The sequence below is a fragment of the Salvelinus fontinalis genome, chromosome 16, assembly GCF_029448725.1.
Source record: "Salvelinus fontinalis isolate EN_2023a chromosome 16, ASM2944872v1, whole genome shotgun sequence".
NCBI classification, from domain to species: Eukaryota; Metazoa; Chordata; class Actinopteri; order Salmoniformes; family Salmonidae; genus Salvelinus; species Salvelinus fontinalis.
The window spans coordinates 13,829,818-13,850,277 of record NC_074680.1 but is presented as its reverse complement, the minus strand read 5'-3'; the positions used below and the strand labels follow the sequence as shown (position 1 = coordinate 13,850,277).

At 46.3% G+C, this 20,460-nt stretch overlaps 1 protein-coding gene across 3 annotated transcripts in view; it reads left to right on the top strand.

Annotated features, from left to right (window-relative positions):
- LOC129812675 (peroxidasin) overlaps positions 1–20,460 on the top strand; it is a 90,033-nt gene that overhangs the window by 28,667 nt on the left and 40,906 nt on the right. For 2 of the 3 annotated variants that reach the window (XR_008753042.1, XM_055864437.1), the window contains exons 2-4: positions 5,165–5,236; positions 6,746–6,817; positions 19,929–20,000. Coding sequence is in view for 2 of the 3 variants with exons in the window: in XM_055864437.1 (XP_055720412.1) it covers positions 5,165–5,236; positions 6,746–6,817; positions 19,929–20,000 (216 nt within the window). In the remaining variant the exon portion in view is untranslated. The remainder of the gene's footprint in view (positions 1–5,164; positions 5,237–6,745; positions 6,818–19,928; positions 20,001–20,460) is intronic. The other variant, XM_055864438.1, reaches the window with a different exon arrangement.

Sequence of the window (20,460 nt, the reverse complement as noted above, 5' to 3'; positions counted from 1 at the left end):
CCTCCCCCAGGTAGTAAGGGTAGGTAACAACACATATGCCACGCTGATCCTCCACACAGGGGCTCCTCAGGGGTGCGTGCTCACCCCGTTCCTGTACTCCCTGTTCACTCATGACTGCACGGCCAGGCACGACTTCAACACCATCATTAAATTTGCCGATGACACAATAGTGGTTGGCCTGATCACCGCAACAACAAGTCAGCCTATAGGGGGGAGGTCAGAGGCCGTGTGGTGCCAGGACAACAACCTCTACCTCAACGTGATCAAGACAAAGGAGATGATTGTGGACTACACGAAAAAGAGTACTAAGCATGCCCCCATTCTCATCGACGGTGCTGCAGTGGAGCAGGTTGAGAACTTCAAGTTCCTTGGTGTCCACATCACCAACAGACTAACATGGTCCAAACACACCTATTCTCCCTCAGGAGACTGAGGGGATTTGGCATGGGTCCTCAGATCCTCAAGGGGTTCCACAGCTGCACCATCGAGAGCATCCTGACTGGTTGCATCACTGCCTGGTATGGCAACTGCTCGGACTCCAACTGCAAGGCACCACAGAGGATAGTGCGAACGGCCCAATACATCACTGGGGCCAAGCTTCCTGCCATCCAGGACCTCTATACCAGACTGTGTCAGAGGAAGGCCATAGAAATTGTCAAAGACTCCAGCCACCGTAGTCATAGTCTGTTTTCTCTGCTACCACACGGCAAGCGGTACCAGAGCGCCAAGTCTAGGTCCAAGAGTTTTCTAAATAGCTTCTACCCCCAAGCCATAAGACTCCTGAACACGTAGTTAAATGGCTACCCAGACTATTTACATTACCCCCCCCCCTCCCCACCACTGCCACTTTCTGTTGTCATCTATGCATAGTCACTTTAATTAACTCTACCTACATACACATACTACCTCAACTAACCGGTGTCCCTGCACATTGACTCTGTACCGGTACCCCCCTGTATATATTGCTATTTTTTTTACTGCTCCTCTTTAATTACTTGTTACTTTTATCTCTTATTCTTATTCGTATTTTTTTTTTTAACTGCACTGTAGTTTTTAAGTAAGCATTTCACTATAAGGTCTACACCTGTTGTATTCTGCGCATGTGACTAATTTGATTTGATTTGATTTGCCTCTGATCTGGTGTACTCACTAAACACACACGCTTATTTTGTAAATGTTGTACATGAGTGTTGGAGATAGCCCCTGGCTATCCATAAAGAAAAAGAAAAAAAGAAAATGGTGCCGTCAGGTTTGCTTAATATAAGGAATTTAATAATAAGGAATTTGAAATGATTTGTTCATTCTCTTTTGATTATTATGTATATTTTAAACAAAATACTTGTAGACTTTTACTCAAGTAGTATTTTACTGGGTGACTTTCACTTTTACCTGAGTAACTTTCTATTAAGGTATCTTTACTTTTACTCAAGTATGACAATTGGGTACTTTTCCCACCACTGATTAAATCAATTTGAAAACCCCAGATAGGCTACACAAGTGTCACAAATTGATTTGCAATGACTCCAGTGATATCGTAATTTCAACATATTTATTGTATAAAATGGTAGGCTACAGTAGCCTACATAGGTATATAAATGAATAGGCTAATCGATGGCCAACAGATGCAAATGTATCATTCTCCACATGTAATGTCATTTTCATTGTGGACTTTTTCACATAACAGCTGCGCTCGAGACCCAAGAACTGAGCATGCGTAAAAACCTTACGCTCATACGGTTTTCCATAAACAAGATGATTTTAGAATGCAGTTTAAACCACCTCCGAGCAAATGTATCTAATGCGCTTTAGAACACCTAAAGTCGTGTTCCTGTTGGCCCCGTTATTTCTTGACACGTATCAGATCTAGTGCGTTAATATGTGTTATGGAAAAAGGGTTTGGAAATAGGTGTCTCTGTAAGGACAATCTAAATAGTCTACCTACACCTGGTCAAAAGTTGTCACGAAGTGGAAGGTCCTGCTCTGTCTCCTCTCACTCACATGACTCAGCTGCCTGCTGCAGCACTCAGTCTCAAAGCACACACACCCCTCCAGCCCTCCCCCTCCCCACCACTCACTCACTCAGCCTCTCTCTCTCTCTCTCAATTCAATTCAAGGGGCTTTATTGGCATGGGAAACATGTGTTAACATTGCCAAAACAAGTGAGGTAGACAACACACAAAAGTGAAACAAACAATACAAATTAACAGTAAACATTACACATACAGAAGTTTCAAAACAATAAAGACATTACAAATGTCATATTATTGTAACGACCCTGTGTTTATAAGCGCGGAAATCGACTCTGCCGCTTGAGCATGCTTTTGCGGCACAGTTGATAGCGCGCCGGACTTCGGGCTAGAAGGTCGAGGGTTCGAGACCTGCTCTCTGCCTGTTTCATTACATTATATATATACAGTGTTGTAACAATGTACAAATGGTTAAAGCACACAAGTTAAAATAAATAGGCATAAATATGGGTTGTATTTACAATGGTGTCTCTCTCTCACTCACCCAGCAACAAGCTGCTTGATAGTCAGCAACAAGATGCTTGATAGTCAGGAACAAGATGCTTGATAGTCAGCAGCAGCAGGTCACAGTGAAATATATATTTGTAAGAAATTTCCATGGCGGCCGCAGTGCAATTTAGGAGAAGCCAAAAAACCCGAACCCGCGATCAATATATTTTTACCCACAACATTGTTTTCAAAGTAGCCCAATTATGCGGGAAAATGATAAACAACCCTAAGTGTCTCATTGTCAAGCAACAGGAAATGCGCTCCTTGAGTGACAGGGGGCCTGAGCTAGATCTGGTTGGAAATCGGCATGGAGAGAGAGGGAGGGAGAGAGATGCATTGCATTGGCAATGTTAACATATGTTTCCCATGACAATAAAGCCCGTTGAATTGAATTGAGAGGGCGGGAGAGGGATTACTCAAGTAGCGGTGTAAACCGTAAAACTGGTCGTTACACACGGCATATCACATTTAACAAACCATACATTCAAATACCGTTATACTAGGTAAAGTAAAAACCCAAACCAGTCCTTGCATCAATACCGGTATATAGTAAAATACAGTATACCACCCAGCCCTAGCACTGGTAACTAGTAGGGCCGGGATGATACAGGAAGCTGACCAAACTCTTGAAAACAGGAAGCAGAACGAACTCTTCGGTCCTTTAAAAAGCTGCTGTATGTAAAATATATTGTGCTATAGCTTGGCAATTAAATAAATGTGACTCTCGATGACAACATAATGTTTGTTTCCAACATTAGGGTTGTTTTTCTAAAGAAGTTCAATCCGATGCGTGCTTTGTTTCCTTGCCACGATACTAACGAGTATCGTGATACTGGTATCATCCCAGCCCTAGTAACTAGGCAACATTAATGCAAAGCAAATATAGAACAAATGTGAATAAGAATCCCATGTTTCAGATGGAATTCACAGCACTGAAAAGTACACTGTCTTAGAGAAGACCATGTCAGCAAAGGTGAAAGAATGGACACAGAACTCGCATCTTTACTGACAAAGTAGAAAGACAGTTTGAATGCTTGAAATTCTTCATCAGTGTTCTATTCCAATCATTTGACTTTACTCCCAGTTACCCCACTCAGCAACACTTAGAGAAGTTGCCATTGGAATTACTCTGTTAGTGGAGCATGTGGGCGTATTGTGACCTGGAGGTAGTCAATGAATGTTAAGGTCATTAAGGAGTAGCTGATTAGTGAGTGATTTTTATTACTCATGGTTGAATGTAGGTAGCTGGGGGATTGATTTAGCATTCTGTCTCCTACATTTAGAGATAAAGGATATCTGTGTTGTGACTCCAACTATCGGGTAAGACCTAGATGCAGACAACGTCGAATTAACAATGGTTTAATAATCCAACAGGGGCAGGCAATAGACAGGTCAAGGCAGGCAAGGGTCAATAAACCAGAGGTGGGGCAATGGTACCGGACGGCAGGCAGGCTCAGGGTCAGGCAGAGTGGTCAGGCAGGCGGGAGACTGGGAAAATCAGGAGAGAGACTGGGAAAATCAGGAGCTGAGACACAAAAATGCTGGTTGACTTGACAAACAAGATGAACTGGCAACAGACAAACAGAGAACACAGGTATAAATACACAGGGGATAATGTGGAAGATGGGCGACACCTGGGGGGGGGTTGGAGACAATCACAAAGACAGGTGAAACAGATCAGGGTGTGACACCAACACCATCTTGTCTTGCCTCTGTTACTGTGGCTGGACTCTGTCTTCTGGACTGGGTTGTTATGGTCCTTGTTGCTAGGGTTTTGTTTTGCAGCAAGGCTATCTGCTCTTTGTTCTAAACACTCAGTTATGGCCCGTCTGAGGGCAGTGACTTGTATGACAATGTAATGTAATGACAGGAAAATAGGACTAATTTCAAGGCAGCAGCAACAAACCCTAACTTGTCTCTTGTACCCCTCAGTATGTCCTTCATATGGATAGCTGGTTCCACTTACAGAGCGTTTTATCTCTCCTTCTTATGAAAATACATTTGGCAAATTACTCAGTTGAAGGTCGAATGACTTAAGAGGCTAAGTTCCACAAGCAAAACTCCACTGTTTAGAAATGTTCCCATTTCACTGAATGAGACAACGTGTGTCTAGCTCTAAATGCCATAGGTAGTTTGAAAATAAGTACTTAACCCTATTATGGCCTACCTACCTCGTTTAGTTACAAACCAAATTGTGTTTTAGTGACGTGTTAGAGGCCTATCAGGATACGTTATTTGTCATAATGGACATGAGTGGTTAGTGTCATGACATGATTTCATCACTTTATAATGAGCGGATCGAGTGAACTGATAGGCTACTAAACTCCCTCGTCTCCTTGACAGCCATGACAAATCTCTTCATCGTTAGCTTTAGTAAACCAATCCCCATTCTTACACCTTCACGAATGGCATTCCTGTGATATGAATCATGTGACTATTATTCATGCTTTATAATAAACACTGTTGGTGGAGATTCCTAAGGGGTTCGGATACACATGGAATATACTGAAGTATATTGTAATCATTGTATCAGCCTGTTTCCTCATAGCCATCAGCCAGTAAAAACTTTTCCATGTTGATGATTGGTTGGACAGACTCGATTGTCTCAATGTTGTTCATGACTGTGTTTCCTGTTTTTCCCTCCATAGAGACCTGAGGTTCAACAAAATTAAGGACTTACAGTCTGGCTCCTTCAAACGTCTAAAGAACCTCAACACACTGTAAGTCTCCCTCCTTCCTCCCTCCTTTGTCTATTCCCCTACACACTCGGCAATTGAAAAGAGTGTAATTGAGTTGGTTACCGGAGAACTCCCTGCAAATGCATTTTAACAGAGCATACACACTTATGTAATCACCATGTATCAGGAGTCAACTACTTCTGTAAGCCACATCTCTTCCCATAAACACCCAGTTCTCTTTGTTTATCTTTTGTCCCAAGACTCAGAAACACGTCACATCATTAGTGGTCCCTGGAAAGTCCTGCAGCCAGTCATTCAGTCCACACACATGAACACTGAGTGGCAGATTCTTGCTCTCCACTCTGCTGTTCTTTCACACATGTAGGTCACCTCATAATCTGGGAGGAATTTATTTTTCCCCTTCACTCTCCCAGCCATCTGTCATGGCCCAGCCCTGCTAGCCTGCTAGCCTACAGTCAGCCATGTGGCAGGGATCAGCCCTGCTAGCCTACAGTCAGCCATGTGGCAGGGATCATCCTATGAGGCTAGTGTGTGAATATGAAGAACTGTCCATGGAGAAAGGTAGGGCCAGGGAATGTTAAGAAAGAGAAAGACCAGATGAGATTTTCCTACGGTATCAGACCGACCGGCTAGCCATGTAGTCTAAGGAGCTCCATATTTCATAGAGGACTCTTCACGGCTTCAACCTCTGTCTCACAGACTGAAAAATAACACAGGATCTAAAGCTTGCCGGTTTTTCAACTGGGTAGACAGTTCAATATTAGTGTCTCAGGCAGACTGAAATAGATGTCTGGCTCCTACATGAAGGAAAGACTGGAGGGGCCTACTGCCTGTATTTTTCTGCTTCAGTCTGTGACAGACTGTGTCTAGCTGTCACTCTGAACATCAATTATACGATAGTGTATGTAGAGTTCATCAGTTTTTAAGTTGAAAGAAAAATCCAAGGCAGGGTGCAAAGTCCCCTGGGACAGCATCCATCACCAAAAGGTTCAAAATAAGCCAATTGAGGCCAAATGTTTTTAGGCAAAAGAGCAAGGTGAAGAGGCATGTTCTGCCCAATTAATGTTCTGCTTATACATATCATACCCTTTTCCAAAACACATTTTTCTGCCTTAATTCCCATTTCTATGGCACTAAGTTGAGGGATCACCAACTCAGGCCTTTATTGGAAAAGGATATTGTAGTGTTGCAAAAAGTCTATGACAGCCATTACTGATCCTTGTCCAGATTCTACCCCATAGATCTGGCAGCCATTATAAATGCAGAACAAATTATGACAGTGTGTAGGATTCGAACCAGATGCTCAATAGAACAGCTACAATGTGCCAGGGATCTGAACTATATTATGTACTCTGGAAGGTTGAACTCTGTTTAGACTGGCATTGGCCTAGCATTAGATCTTGACACAATAGTATGCCAGCATGGACCATTTTCAACTTGTTTCTACTAGTCTGTATGGATTCACTTTGTGTAAGTGTAATACTCCATTGGGAGGTCTTTCAAATAATGGCCATTCTCTTGACTTTACAGCCTCCTCAACAACAACCATATCAGACGGATTCCCAGAGGAACCTTTGAAGACCTGGAAAACCTCAAATATCTGTGAGTTGTTATGCTTTTATGTCAATGTTATTCTCTTCTGAATGTCAAGTCATTGATCGATTGGTTTCATTGAAACAGTGTGGCAGCCATTTTCTCTGACAGGCCCAATAGGCAACGAGTTTTTGTTCAAGTTTCACCCTGTTCCTCGTCGGCTGATGATAAAGCATGGCGAAACCTGTCTCGAACTTCTGTCTGGAAACAAAACTAAAACACACTATGTGGCTGTAAATTGGACGTTGCTACATTGCTTAGTCAGAACAGAACAAGAGTGTTACTGTGGTAAATGAATTGAAGTAAGACAAGAAAAGAACCCCCATTGTCTAATCCTCTGTACTTATCTGTCTCCACGTGGTGACCTGAAGGCAATGAGGAGAACAGAGGTGGGCTTGAGCAGCATTCAGGCAACACATAGCCTTGGGTTGCTGCAGTATGGTTTAGTTGAACGTTTTAATGTCACATGTACAAGTACAGTGAAATGCCTTTCTTGCAAGCGATAACCCCAGCAATGCAGTAATCAATAACAATGTAAAACTAAAAAGAGAACAAAAACACGCAAGAAATAAAAATAAGAACAGCACGATAAAGTAAGTGAGCATACTATATACAGGGCCAGTTCCAGTACCATATTTACAATGTGCAGGGTACTGGATCGATAGGGGTAGACACAGTTGAAGTCGGAAGTTTACATACACCTTAGCCAAATACATTTAAACTCAGTTTTTCACAATTCCTGACATTTAATCAAAGTAAAAATTCCCTATCTTAGGTCAGCTAGGATCACAACTTTTTTTTAATAATGTGAAATGTCAGAATAATAGTAGAGAGAATGATTTATTTCAGCTTTTATTTCTTTCATCACATTCCCAGTGGGTCAGAAGTTTACACACACTCAATTAGTATTTGGTAGCATTGCCTTTAAATTGTTTAACTTGGGTCAAACGTTTCAGGTAGCCTTCCACAAGCTTCCCACAATAAGTTGGGTGAATTTTGGCCCATTCCTCCTGACAGAGCTGGTGTAACTGAGTCAGGTTTGTAGGCCTCCTTGCTCTCACACGCTTTTTCAGTTCTGCCAAATTTTCTATAGGATTGAGGTCAGGGCTTTGTGATGGCCACTCCAATACCTTGACTTTGTTGTCCTTAAGCCATTTTGCCACAACGTTGGAAGTATGCTTGGGGCCATTGTCCATTTGGAAGACCCATTTGCGACCAAACTTTAACTTCCTGACTGATGTCTTGAGATGTTGCCAATATATCAATATATCCACATAATTTTCCTTCCTTATGCGGCCATCTATTTTGTGAAGTGCACCAATCCCTCCTGCAGCAAATCACCCCCGAAACATGATGCTGCCACCCCCGTGCTTCACGGTTGGGATTGTGTTCTTCGGCTTGCAAGCCTCCCCCTTTTTCCTCCAAACATAACGATGGTCATAATGGCCAAACAGTTCTATTTTTGTTTCATCAGACCAGAGGACATTTCTCCAAAAAGTATGTTCTTTGTCCCCATGTGCAGTTGCAAAAATCGGTTTGCTGCTCAGATAGCCGATGTTTAAAGTTAGTGAGGGAAATATAAGTCTCCAGCTTCAGCAATTTTTGCAATTCGTTCCAGTCACTGGCAGCAGAGAACTGGAAAGAAAGGCGGCCAAAGGAGGTATTAGCTTTGGGGATGAACAGTGAGATATACCTGCTGGAGCGCGTGCTACGGGTGGGTGTTGTTATCGTGACCAGTGAGCTGAGATACGGCGGAGCTTTACCTAGCATAGACCTGGAGCCAGTGGGTCTGTCGACGAATATGTAGCGAGCGCCAGCCGTCTAGAGCATACAGGTCGCAGTGGTGGGTGGTGTAAGGGGCTTTGTTAACAAAACAAATGGCATCGTGATAGACTGCAACCAGTTTGCTGAGTAGAGTATTGTAAGCTATTTTGTAGATGACGAGGATAGGTAGGATATTCAGTTTTACTAGAGTAAGTTTGGCGGCGTGAGGGAAGAAGGCTTTGTTTGCGAAATAGAAAGCTGATTCTAGATTTGATTTTGGATTGGAGATGTTTAATATGAGTCTGGAAGGAGAGTTCACAGTCTAGCCAGACACCTAGGTTTTTGTAGTTGTCCACATATTTTTTAAAAGGGGCATGCTTATTTAAGATGGTGAGGAAATTACTTTTAAAGAACGACCAGGCATCCTCGACTGATGGAATGAGGTCAATATCCTTCCAGGATACCCGGGCCAGGTCGATTAGAAAGGCCTGCTCGATATAGGACTCGTTTTACTGTGGATATAGATACTTTTGTACCTGTTTTCCTCCAGCATCTCCACAGGGTCATTTGCTGTTGTGCTGGGATTGATTTTCAGTTTTGCACCAAAGTACGTTCATCTCTAGGAGACAGAACCCATCTCATTCCTGAGCAGTATGACGGCTGCGTGGTCCCATGGTGTTTATACTTGCGTACTATTGTTTGTATAGATGAACGTGGTACCTTCAGGCGTTTGGAAATTGCTCCGAAGGATGAACCAGACTTGTGGAGGTCTACAATTTGTTTTCTGAGGTTTTGGCTGATTTCTTTTTAATTTTCCCATGATGTCAAGCAAATAGACACTTAGTTTGACAGTAGGCCTTGAAATACATCCACAGGTACACCTCCAGCCTATCAGAAGCTTCTAAAGTTTTAACATCATTTTCAGTCAACTTAGTGTATGTAAACTTCTGACCCACTGGAATTGTGATGCAGTCCTCCAAATGACCCCCCTCCACATTAACCCCATAGCATTAAGGGGCAGTTCCGGACTAAGGGGCAGCTCCGGACTAAGGGGCAGTACCAGGGTAAGGGGCAGTACCAGGGTAAGGGGCAGTACCAGGATCAGGGGCAGTACCAGGGTAAGGGGCAGTACCAGGGTAAGGGGCAGTACCAGGGTAAGGGGCAGCACCAGGATAAGGGGCAGCTCCGGACTGAGGAATGGCAGCTCCGGACTGAGGAATGGCAGCTCCGGACTGAGGGACTGCAGCTCCGGACTGAGGGACGGCCCATGGCTGGCTGACAGATCTGGCTGCTCATGGCTAACTGACGGATCTGGCTGCTCATGGCTAGATGACGGATCTGGCTGCTCATGGCTGGCTGACGGATCTGGCTGCTCATGGCTAGCTGACGGATCTGGCTGCTCATGGCTGGCTGACGGATCTGGCTGCTCATGGCTAGCTGACGGATCTGGCTGCTCATGGCTAGCTGACGGATCTGGCTGCTCATGGCTAGCTGACGGATCTGGCTGCTCATGGCTAGCTGACGGATCTGGCTGCTCATGGCTGGCTGACGGATCTGGCTGCTCATGGCTGGCTGACGGATCTGGCTGCTCATGGCTGGCTGACTGATCTGGCAGATCCTGTCTGATTGGCGGCTCTGGCAGATCCTGTCTGGTTGGCGGCTCTGGCAGATCCTGTCTGGTTGGCGGCTCTGGCAGATCCTGTCTGGTTGGCGGCTCTGGCAGATCCTGTCTGGTTGGCGGCTCTGGCAGATCCTGTCTGGTTGGCGGCTCTAGCGGCTCCTGTCTGGCTGGCGGCTCTAGCGGCTCCTGTCTGGCTGGCGGCTCTAGCGGCTCCTGTCTGGCTGGCGGCTCTAGCGGCTCCTGTCTGGCTGGCGGCTCAGTAGGCTCATGGCAGACGGGCGGCTTTGCAGGCTCATGGCAGACGGGCGGCTTTGCAGGCTCATGGCAGACGGATGGCTCAGATGGCGCTGGGGAGACGGATGGCTCAGATGGCGCTGGGGAGACGGATGGCTCAGATGGCGCTGGGGAGACGGATGGCTCAGATGGCGCTTGGCAGACGGGCAGTTCAGGCATCGCTGTGCAGACGGCAGACTCCTGCCGGCTGAGGCGCACTGTAGGCCTGGTGCGTGGTGCCGGGACTGGTGGCACCGGGCTGGGGACACGCATCTCAGGGCTAGTGCGGGGAGAAGGAACAGGGCATACTGGACCCTGGAGACGCACATTAGGCCTAGTGCGTGGTGCCGGCACTGGTGGTATCGGGCTGGGAACACGCTTCTCAGGGCTAGTGCGGGGAGAAGGAACAGGGCATACTGGACCCTGGAGACGCACATTAGGCCTAGTGCGTGGTGCCGGAACTGGTGGTACCGGGCTAGGGACACGCATCTCAAGGCTAGTGCGGGGAGCAACAACAGGGCACACTGGACTCTCAAGGCGTACTATAGGCCTTGTGCGTGGTACCGGTACTGGTGGTACCGGGCTGAGGACCCGCACATCAGGGCGAGTACGGGGAGAAGGAACAGTGCGTACAGGACTCTGGAGACACACAGAAGGCTTGGTGCGTGGTGTAGGCACTGGTGGTAATGTGCTGGAGACACGCACCACAGGGCTAGTACGTGGAGGAACAGTAACAGGACTCTGGAGACACACAGGAGGCTTTGTGCGTGCTGTAGGCACTGTCTTAACCAGACGGCTAGCACGCACCTCAGGACGAGTATGGAGAGCTGTTCCCGGTGACATTAACTCACCAACACGCTCATTCGGACGGATGCCGTGCCTCATGCACCAAACCAGTTCATCCCTCATAACTCTCTCCTCCAATTTCTCCATTAATTCCTTTACTGTCTCTGCGTCGCTCACTTCCAAATCCGCCCTCACCAGCTCCTTACGGTAAGCAGGAGGAGTTGGCTCACGTCTCCCGACTGACCCAACTAAACTACCCGAGAGCCCTCCCCCAAGAAATTTTTGGGTTTGACTTACGGGGTTCCAGCCTTGTTTCCGTGCTGCCTCCTCATATCGCCGCCTCTCTGCTTTCGCTGCCTCCAGCTCAGCTTTGGGACGGCGATATTCTCCCGGCTGTGCCCATGGATCTTCTCCGTCCAATATTTCCTCCCAACTCCAATAATCCTGTGTAGCAGGCCACTGCTCCAATTCACGCTGCTTGATCCTTTGGTGGGTAATTCTGTCACGATCGTGTGGAGGATTGACGGACCAAGATGCAGCGGAATAATGATACATCTTCTCTTTTTATTTAAAGAAGATGAACGAACACGACACACTTTAACAAACTATACAAAACAACAAACGACCGTGAAGCTAAATAACGTTGTGCACATACACATACAGGCTACAAACGTTCTACATAGACAATTACCCACCTCACATGAAAGCCTATGGCTACCCTAAATATGGCTCCCAATCAGAGACAACAGAAATCAGCTGTCTCTAATTGGGAACTCATTCAGGCAACCATAGACTCTCCTAAACAACTAAACCAACATAGACAACGCTAGACACATGCACTACACACAAACCCATACAATACACCCAACACCCCCTTTACCATATAATCACCCAAAACCGACAAAACACAAACATTCCCCATGTCACACCCTGACCTAACTAAAATAATAAAGAAAACAAAGAATACTAAGGCCAGGGCGTGACAACAATACATTTGTGGAGTGGTTGAAAAACGAGTTTTAATGACTCCAACCTAAGTGTATGAGACACTTCCGACTTCAACTGTATATACTGTATTATAATTATCGAATGGCAAATCGGATCATCTTTGTTAGGTCACTCCCCATTATAACCCCAGCACCCGTCAGTTGTTGTAACAGTCCTGACCTATTTATGTTAGTTTTTATGTGTTATGGTCAGGGCATGTGTTTTGGGTGGGCAGTCTATGTTATCTGTTTCTATGTTGGTTTCGGTTTGCCTGGTATGGCTCTTGATTAGAGGCAGGTGGTTTGCATTTTCCTCTAATCAAGAGTCATATTTAGGTAGGGCATTCTCACTGTTTGTTTGTGGGTGATTGTCTCCTGTGATGTTTCGTGTTGTTCGATATGTATTCACTTTTGGAGCTGTTTGGCTGTTCGTATGTTTCGATGTCCGTTCCTGTTCGTGAGTTTACGTTTGTCATGTGAGTTTATGTTCAGGTTCCGTTCTACGTCGTTTTTGTTATTTTGTAAGTTTTGAAAGTGTTTTGTTTTCGTGTCATCAGTTTTCGTATATATAATAAAGATGGCATATTTCCCTGACTCCGCATTTTGGTCCGAAGATCCTTCTCTCCTCACCTCTTCCGAGGATGAGGAGAGCGACAGCTATTACAGAATCACCCACCAAAATACAAAGACCAAGCGGTATGGGAATGCTAAACGGAGTAAGGGACAGAAGAAGGAGCAATGGACATGGGACGATGTATTGAATGGAAAAGGTGTCTACACATGGGAGGAGATCCTAGCAGGTAGAGATCGCCTTCCATGGGAACAGCTGGAGGCACTTAGGAGAGCGGAGGCTACCGGAGAGAGGAACCGGAATTATGAGGGAACACGTCTGGCACGGAAGCCGAAAAAGCCCGTGAGTAACTCCCAAAAATTTCTTGGGGGGGGGCTAAAGGGTAGTGGGCCAAGGGCAGGTAGGAGACCTGCGCCCACTTCCCAGGCTAACCGTGGAGAGCGGGAGTACGGGCAGACACCGTGTTACGCAGTAGAGCGCACGGTGTCTCCTGTACGTGTGCATAGGCCGGTGCGGGTTATTCCACCTCCCCGCCCCAGCCTAGTACCTACAGTGCCTACATTACGCACTAGGCTACCAGTGTATTTCCAGAGCCCTGTTCCTCCTCCACGCACTCTCCCTATAGTGCGTGTATCCAGTTCAGTGCCTCCAGTTCCGGCCCCACGCACTAAGCCACCTGTGCGTCTCCTAAGTCCTGTACACACTGTCACTTCTCCCCGTACTAGTCCTGAGGTGCGTGCCCTCAGCCAGGTGCCACCAGTGCCGGTACCACGCACCAGGTATAGAGTACGCTTTGAGAGTTCAGTGTGCCCTGTCCCTGCTCCACGCACTAGTAGGAAGGTGCTTATCATTAGCCCGGTGCCTCCAGTTCCGGCACCACGCACCAGGTCTACAGTGCGCCGTATACGGCCAGAGCCATCCGTCTCCCCAGCGCCATCTGAGCCATCCGTCTCCCCAGCGCCATCTGAGCCATCCGTCTCCCCAGCGCCATCTGAGCCATCCGTCTCCCCAGCGCCATCTGAGCCATCCGTCTGCCAGGAGCCTGCAAAGCCGCCCGTCTGCCATGAGCCTGCAAAGCCGCCCGTCTGCCATGAGCCTACAGAGCCATCCGCCAGACAGGAGCCGCTAGAGCCGTCAGCCAGACAGGAGCCGCTAGAGCCGCCCGCCAGACAGGATCTGCCAGAGCCGCCAACCAGACAGGATCTGCCAGAGCCGCCAACCAGACAGGATCTGCCAGAGCCGCCAACCAGACAAGATCTGCCAGAGCCGCCAGCGAGCCATGATCAGCCAGAGCCGTCAGAGAGCCATGAGCAGCCAGAGCCGTCAGAGAGCCATGAGCAGCCAGAGCCGTCAGAGAGCCATGAGCAGCCAGAGCCGTCAGAGAGCCATGAGCAGCCAGAGCCGTCAGAGAGCCATGAGCAGCCAGAGCCGTCAGAGAGCCATGAGCAGCCAGAGCCGTCAGAGAGCCATGAGCAGCCAGAGCCGTCAGAGCGCCATGAGCGTCGAGAGCCGTCAGCCTGCCATGAGCGTCGAGAGCCGTCAGCCTGCCATGAGCGTCGAGAGCCGTCAGCCTGCCATGAGCGTCGAGAGCCGTCAGCCTGCCATGAGCGTAGAGAGCCGTCAGCCTGCCATGAGCGTAGAGAGCCGTCAGCCTGCCATGAGCGTAGAGAGCCGTCAGTCTGCCATGAGCGTCGAGAGCCGTCAGCCTGTATGGACCTGCCAGAGCCGTCCAAACAGGACCTGCCAGAGTCCTTCAGCCGGGATCTGCCCCTTGTCCCGGTGTTGCCCCTTGTCCCGGTGTTGCCCCTTGTCCCGGTGTTGCCCCTTGTCCCGGTGTTGCCCCTTGTCCCGGTGCTGCCCCTTGTCCCGGTGCTGCCCCTTATTCCAGTGATGGTCCTTATCCTGGTGCTGCCCCTTGTTCTGGTGCTGCCCCTTGTCCCGGTGCTACCCCTTGTCCCGGTGCTGCCCCTTGTCCTGGTGCTAGCTGTTTATTTAGGGGAAGGTAGTGTTAGGGTGGGCATTAGAAGGGGTAGAAAGAAGAGGGGAGTGACTATGGTGGTATGGGGACAGCGTCCTGAACCGGAACCACCACCGTGGTCAACTGCCCACCCGGACCCCCCCCTGGACTTTGTGCTGGTGCGCCCGGCGTTCGCACCTTGGGGGGGGGGTACTGTAACAGTCCTGACCTATTTATGTTAGTTTTTATGTGTTATGGTCAGGGCATGTGTTTTGGGTGGGCAGTCTATGTTATCTGTTTCTATGTTGGTTTCGGTTTGCCTGGTATGGCTCTTGATTAGAGGCAGGTGGTTTGCATTTTCCTCTAATCAAGAGTCATATTTAGGTAGGGCATTCTCACTGTTTGTTTGTGGGTGATTGTCTCCTGTGATGTTTCGTGTTGTTCGATATGTATTCACTTTTGGAGCTGTTTGGCTGTTCGTATGTTTCGATGTCCGTTCCTGTTCGTGAGTTTACGTTTGTCATGTGAGTTTATGTTCAGGTTCCGTTCTACGTCGTTTTTGTTATTTTGTAAGTTTTGAAAGTGTTATGTTTTCGTGTCATCAGTTTTCGTATATATAATAAAGATGGCATATTTCCCTGACTCCGCATTTTGGTCCGAAGATCCTTCTCTCCTCACCTCTTCCGAGGATGAGGAGAGCGACAGCTCTTACAGTTGTGGTGGAAGCAATGTCTGTGTTTACATTCACATGCGGTAAGTATTTCTGAAATATCTGTCTCCCTAGTCTCTCCACCTACTCAGTCTCATCTTCCCCTCCATTAACCTTCTCATCTCCTCCTTTCAGCCCTGGGTTAGATAACGCAGACCTTCAGCCAACCAGGCTCACTGTAGGCGTTGGAATGGTTGAACTGTACAAAACTTTGATTACATTTTTTGGGGCTGATCTGTAGATCCTTGTTTTGTCTTTACTTGTAGCTGATTATCATGTGATGGATAAGTTCATGAGAATAACTTCAGACACACACACACGCTCACACACACACACGCTCACACACACACACGCTCACACACACACACACACACACACACACACACACACACACACACACACACACACACACACACACACACACACACACACACACACACATTTCTCTGAATGCTGTAACTGCAGCATAGCGTGGGTGATTCCCATGGTTGTTTGTATAGTTTTAATTATAAGGCCCTTTCCCTTTAAAGCAGAGATAATCTGAGGCCAGCACACTGACCATGCCCTTGTGATCAACCCTTTAACCCTGCACCTCTCACCCTGCCATCATAGCCTGGGGGATTGTCCCACTACCTCCCTTAGGCCCCAGTAAAGCCCGCTCCCTGAGGTCTTTCATGTGCCCTTCACTGTGCGACCTGACAGAAGTCTGTACAGCCCCTTTAAGGGTCAGCTTTCGGTCAAAGGGTCTTGTGTTACAGGAATATTGTTCATGATAATGACTAATGCCAGAAGTCTTTCCTGACCATCTTATGTATTCTAAGTAGCCTTGGCTTTTGCCAGCCGGAATGATTCATAGGAGCAGGAGTCTCTCCTTGTTTCTGTAGTGTGTATTGCTGAACGATTTGTGCTTTTTGAGGTCGGTTTGGTTTGATTATTAAAAAATTATCACGGTTTTCGATTTCGGTTTCAAATATTTTATTTAACATTAAATGCACTATGCATTATGTGTGTTGAATACTGTAACAACACAGAATAAAACTATTAATAAAAGTCCCATGATGGTAGTGACTGTCCATTACTGCTTATCACTTATTAACCATCATTTATTCACATTACTTTAATAAAATACTTTAGTTGTGTATATTACATTTGTTTTATTATTTAATTCCAGGTCATCATCTCATCTCTATAGAGCTGCTGCCTATGCTGTCTGACAAAATCACTATTTTGTAGTTCTTCAAAGGGTAAATTAGGCACTAAGATCATGTATTTTTGGGTAGAGATACATCACGAAGCAACAGCTGCTCTCTGTATATCCTCACACAATTTCGCATTCTAAAAAGAAACATAGACCTGACAAGTAGATGCGCGATGGATTATGGTCATTGTAGTTAATTACCATGTTTTAGGTGCAAAATTTAGTAGAATTTTGTCTTGTTGGAAACTACAACATCGCACAGTTCAGGATGGGTCTGTTTTATCTCTAGATAAACGGTGCAATGTGCATATGGAGCCCACAGGGGGAAAAACGAACAAAATGGAATTCAAATAATTTATCCGACATCGGTCAATTAGTTGATTGATAACTGAAAAATAACCGAAATTACAGTTAATCAATCAGCACTAGTAGTGGGAGGCAGCTTGATGTACAGGAACACCCACTAGGAAGGACGCTAGTCTACCACAGCACCTTATCCCCAATCTATCTCCTATGTGACCTTTAGGCTATAGCCTAACCAGGGCTCTTGAGTTTCTTCCTAGTCAGGTCACATGGTCAGGAAGCACTCAGGGCTCTACTTATCTGTGATCTAAATCCAAATATCCTGTTGTGGTTTGTTGTGGTTTCTGTTGCTGTTATTTTTGTTGGTGGCGCTCTGATTGAGTTTTACCCTGGCATTGGGTCAGGTTGCATAGTTCGACATTTCATTAGATAGTATGAGATTACGGACCGAGAATACGTTACAGGCCTTGGGTTCTTCTCAGTGTTCTGTCATTGGTGGTGAGGAATAACATCTCTCTCTGTGTCCCTCGTACAGTTTCACAACACATGTGTGTGGGTGTACAGTTGGACTAAAATGGCGGGTCAGTTGAGTTCTCATTGAACTGTATAAGGACGAGGCCACAGAGGCTTTGGGGTTATTCAAGCAAAAGGCCTCAGTACTCTTCCCCTCGAGAGTCGACCCTACAGCTCCTGACTCCATCCGGTTTCCCACGCAGACCCCACACTTCCAGGCCTCACCACAGTCTCTCTCTCTCGCTCTCTCTCTCTCTCCCTCTCTCTCTCTCTCTCTCTCTCTCTCTCTCTCTCTCTCTCTCTCTCTCTCTCTCTCTCTCTCTCTCTCTCTCTCTCTCTCTCTCTCTCTCTCTCTCTCTCTCTCTCTCTCTCTCTCTCTCTCTCTCTCTCTCTCTCTCTCTCTCTCTCTCTCTCTCTCTCTCTCTCTCTCTCTCACAGACACACACACACACACACAGCATATGTTTTACTGTCCTTGTGGGGACCAAACAACCCCTAAGCCTAAAACAGCCTTTGTCCTGGTGAGGACCTGGGAATTGTCCTTTTTTTACTAACCCTGTGGGGACATTTGGGGATTTCCGGTACCCACAAGGATAGCAATACAAGCCCACACACACACACACACACACACACACACACACACACACACACACACACACACACACACGCTTCTGGGTGTTCGGCTTTAGCTACAGTCAGTCTCAATGTCCTCAGGCTGCCTGTAAACTAACTCTCTGAGTTAAGCTGAACATTCAGACTCTATAGTCTCACAGCAACAAGTCCACAGTTATTTGGCTGTGGAGCAACATGGTGCTTTCAATTTCACCAAAAACAGTAGGTCTACTCAGCTGAAGTCTATTTGACAAGATCAGTGTTCAATTTGCCTCAACACCCTTGTTGACATGTAAAGTTTAGTAAGGAAGATATGCTGTCTGGATATCTTTGACATGTCATCAAATGCCTTTCACACTGTCAAGAAATGTCCTTCATATGTTGATTACGTAAGAGCCTAGAGCAGCATCTATTGTACTGTGTATGCGATAAATGAGAAGCCATGTGTGTGTTTGACAGAGTAGATTGCTCCCAGTTTTCTCCTGTGCTGGCTAACACTCAGCTCAGCCTCGGTCAACATCAGTGGATGCCTGTCTGTGAGTGCAGTTCATTAGACCGTGCTGTCTTTGATGATCGTCACTGTCACATAGGATCAACTTGACAAACATCAGAGAGTGATGAGATATCCCTGATAGAGGAAGATAGAGAAAGCGGAGCTGTTTCTTTTTCCATAGGCCCACACATTGCGTCATATTTGCTGAGAGCAAAGGGGAATCTCTCATCGACTCTACCCATCGATGTAAAGTAACTGGAGATGAGTAGAAGATGAAAGGGAAGATTGCCCTAAGCCATTGTTATTCTAGTGTCATATCTCTCTCACGTTAGAGGGAGGGAAAACACAGACATGTCATGTGATGTTTGTCTTTAGATGTAGGTAACCTAGTGGTTAGAGCATTGGGGCAGTAACCCGAAAGGTTGCTGGATCGAATCCCCGAGCTGACAAGGTAAACAACATCTGTCGTTCTGCCCCTGAACAAGGCAGTTAAAACACTGTTCCCCGGTAGGCTGTCATTGTAAATAAGAATTTGTTCTTAACTGACTTGCCTAGTTAAATAAGGTTACATTTAAAAATGTTCTGGAACGTCATAGTGATGCTATATTACTTTACTTGAGACAAGGTGCTCTTTTGTGAAAGTCTTCGCAGAACTCTGAGGGACCCACCAACCCTCTGTCATATATTCTATTTTTTCAGGGGTTTTTTTACATTGTGATTTGTCCAATTTTTGTACATGTATGTTATGCAAGTTATGATCAGCGTTCTTTTTTTTGACAGCTTTGACGTTTTTCTCCGCTCTGCATATTGTGTCAGTTGCTTTACATTTGTCATCTAGTTAATGGAATCTGTGCCTAATGATCAACCAATCATGCAGTGATATAGCTAATATTCATTTATTGTGATACCTGAGTGGATGGACATTCTCACTGTCAAAATACTATTTCAAAACATTGATCCCATGAAGTTGGTTTTATGATAGCTCCTTTCGTACAGTAACTGGGCCATTCAACTAAGCCATTCTTTCATTGTCAGAATAAGAATCACAGAGTACATTTAGGCATACCCAGAATTTGACTTGGTGATGTGATGCTGCTAGAAATAAGCAACATACAGAAACTGAGGAATTTACACAAAGTTTACATACTTTATACAAAAAAAGATACGTTAACATAGAACTGTAGAATATGAGCAAATTTACAGTGAGAAATGTATAATTTACAGTATAAATAATATATCGAAATGCAGAAGTAGGGACTTGTGTTAGGTACTAGAGAGAATTCATTTGATCCCCTGTGTTTTTGACTAATATTACTGATTATTTCTCCTTTCAGCTATTTGTACAAGAATGAAATCCAATCAATTGACAGACAAGCATTTAAGGGACTTGTCTCTCTAGAGCAACTGTAAGTGACCAGCTACTCATCCTCCTCTTCCTCCTATTCGCCCTCTTTCCTCCCCTTCCCCTCTGCACCTTTATATCTGATTGTCCGTCTGTCCGGACCCCCACCCCACGGTGTCATACCGCCGCTATGCATGCCGTGTGTGCACCCACCATTGTAAGTGGCGCTGACACCCTGCATGAGTAGCATGCCTCGTTGCCACGACAACAGATGTGCGTTACCTGATCCTAGTGCGTAAAGATACAGCATGAGATGCCCTACCCTGACCTGCCCTGCCCTGCCCACTCACTACTGTAGCTAAGCAGATGCAGACTCAAGCAGGCCTTAGCTTCCCATGTACTTAGACTACAGCTCCAGCTCCTGCTTGCCGCATGCCATGCTGCACAGCTTGCCCTTCACTATGGGCCCCATTCGAACTTGAGATAAGTACGCTTAGCGTGGACTTAAGTCAATAACTTACAGT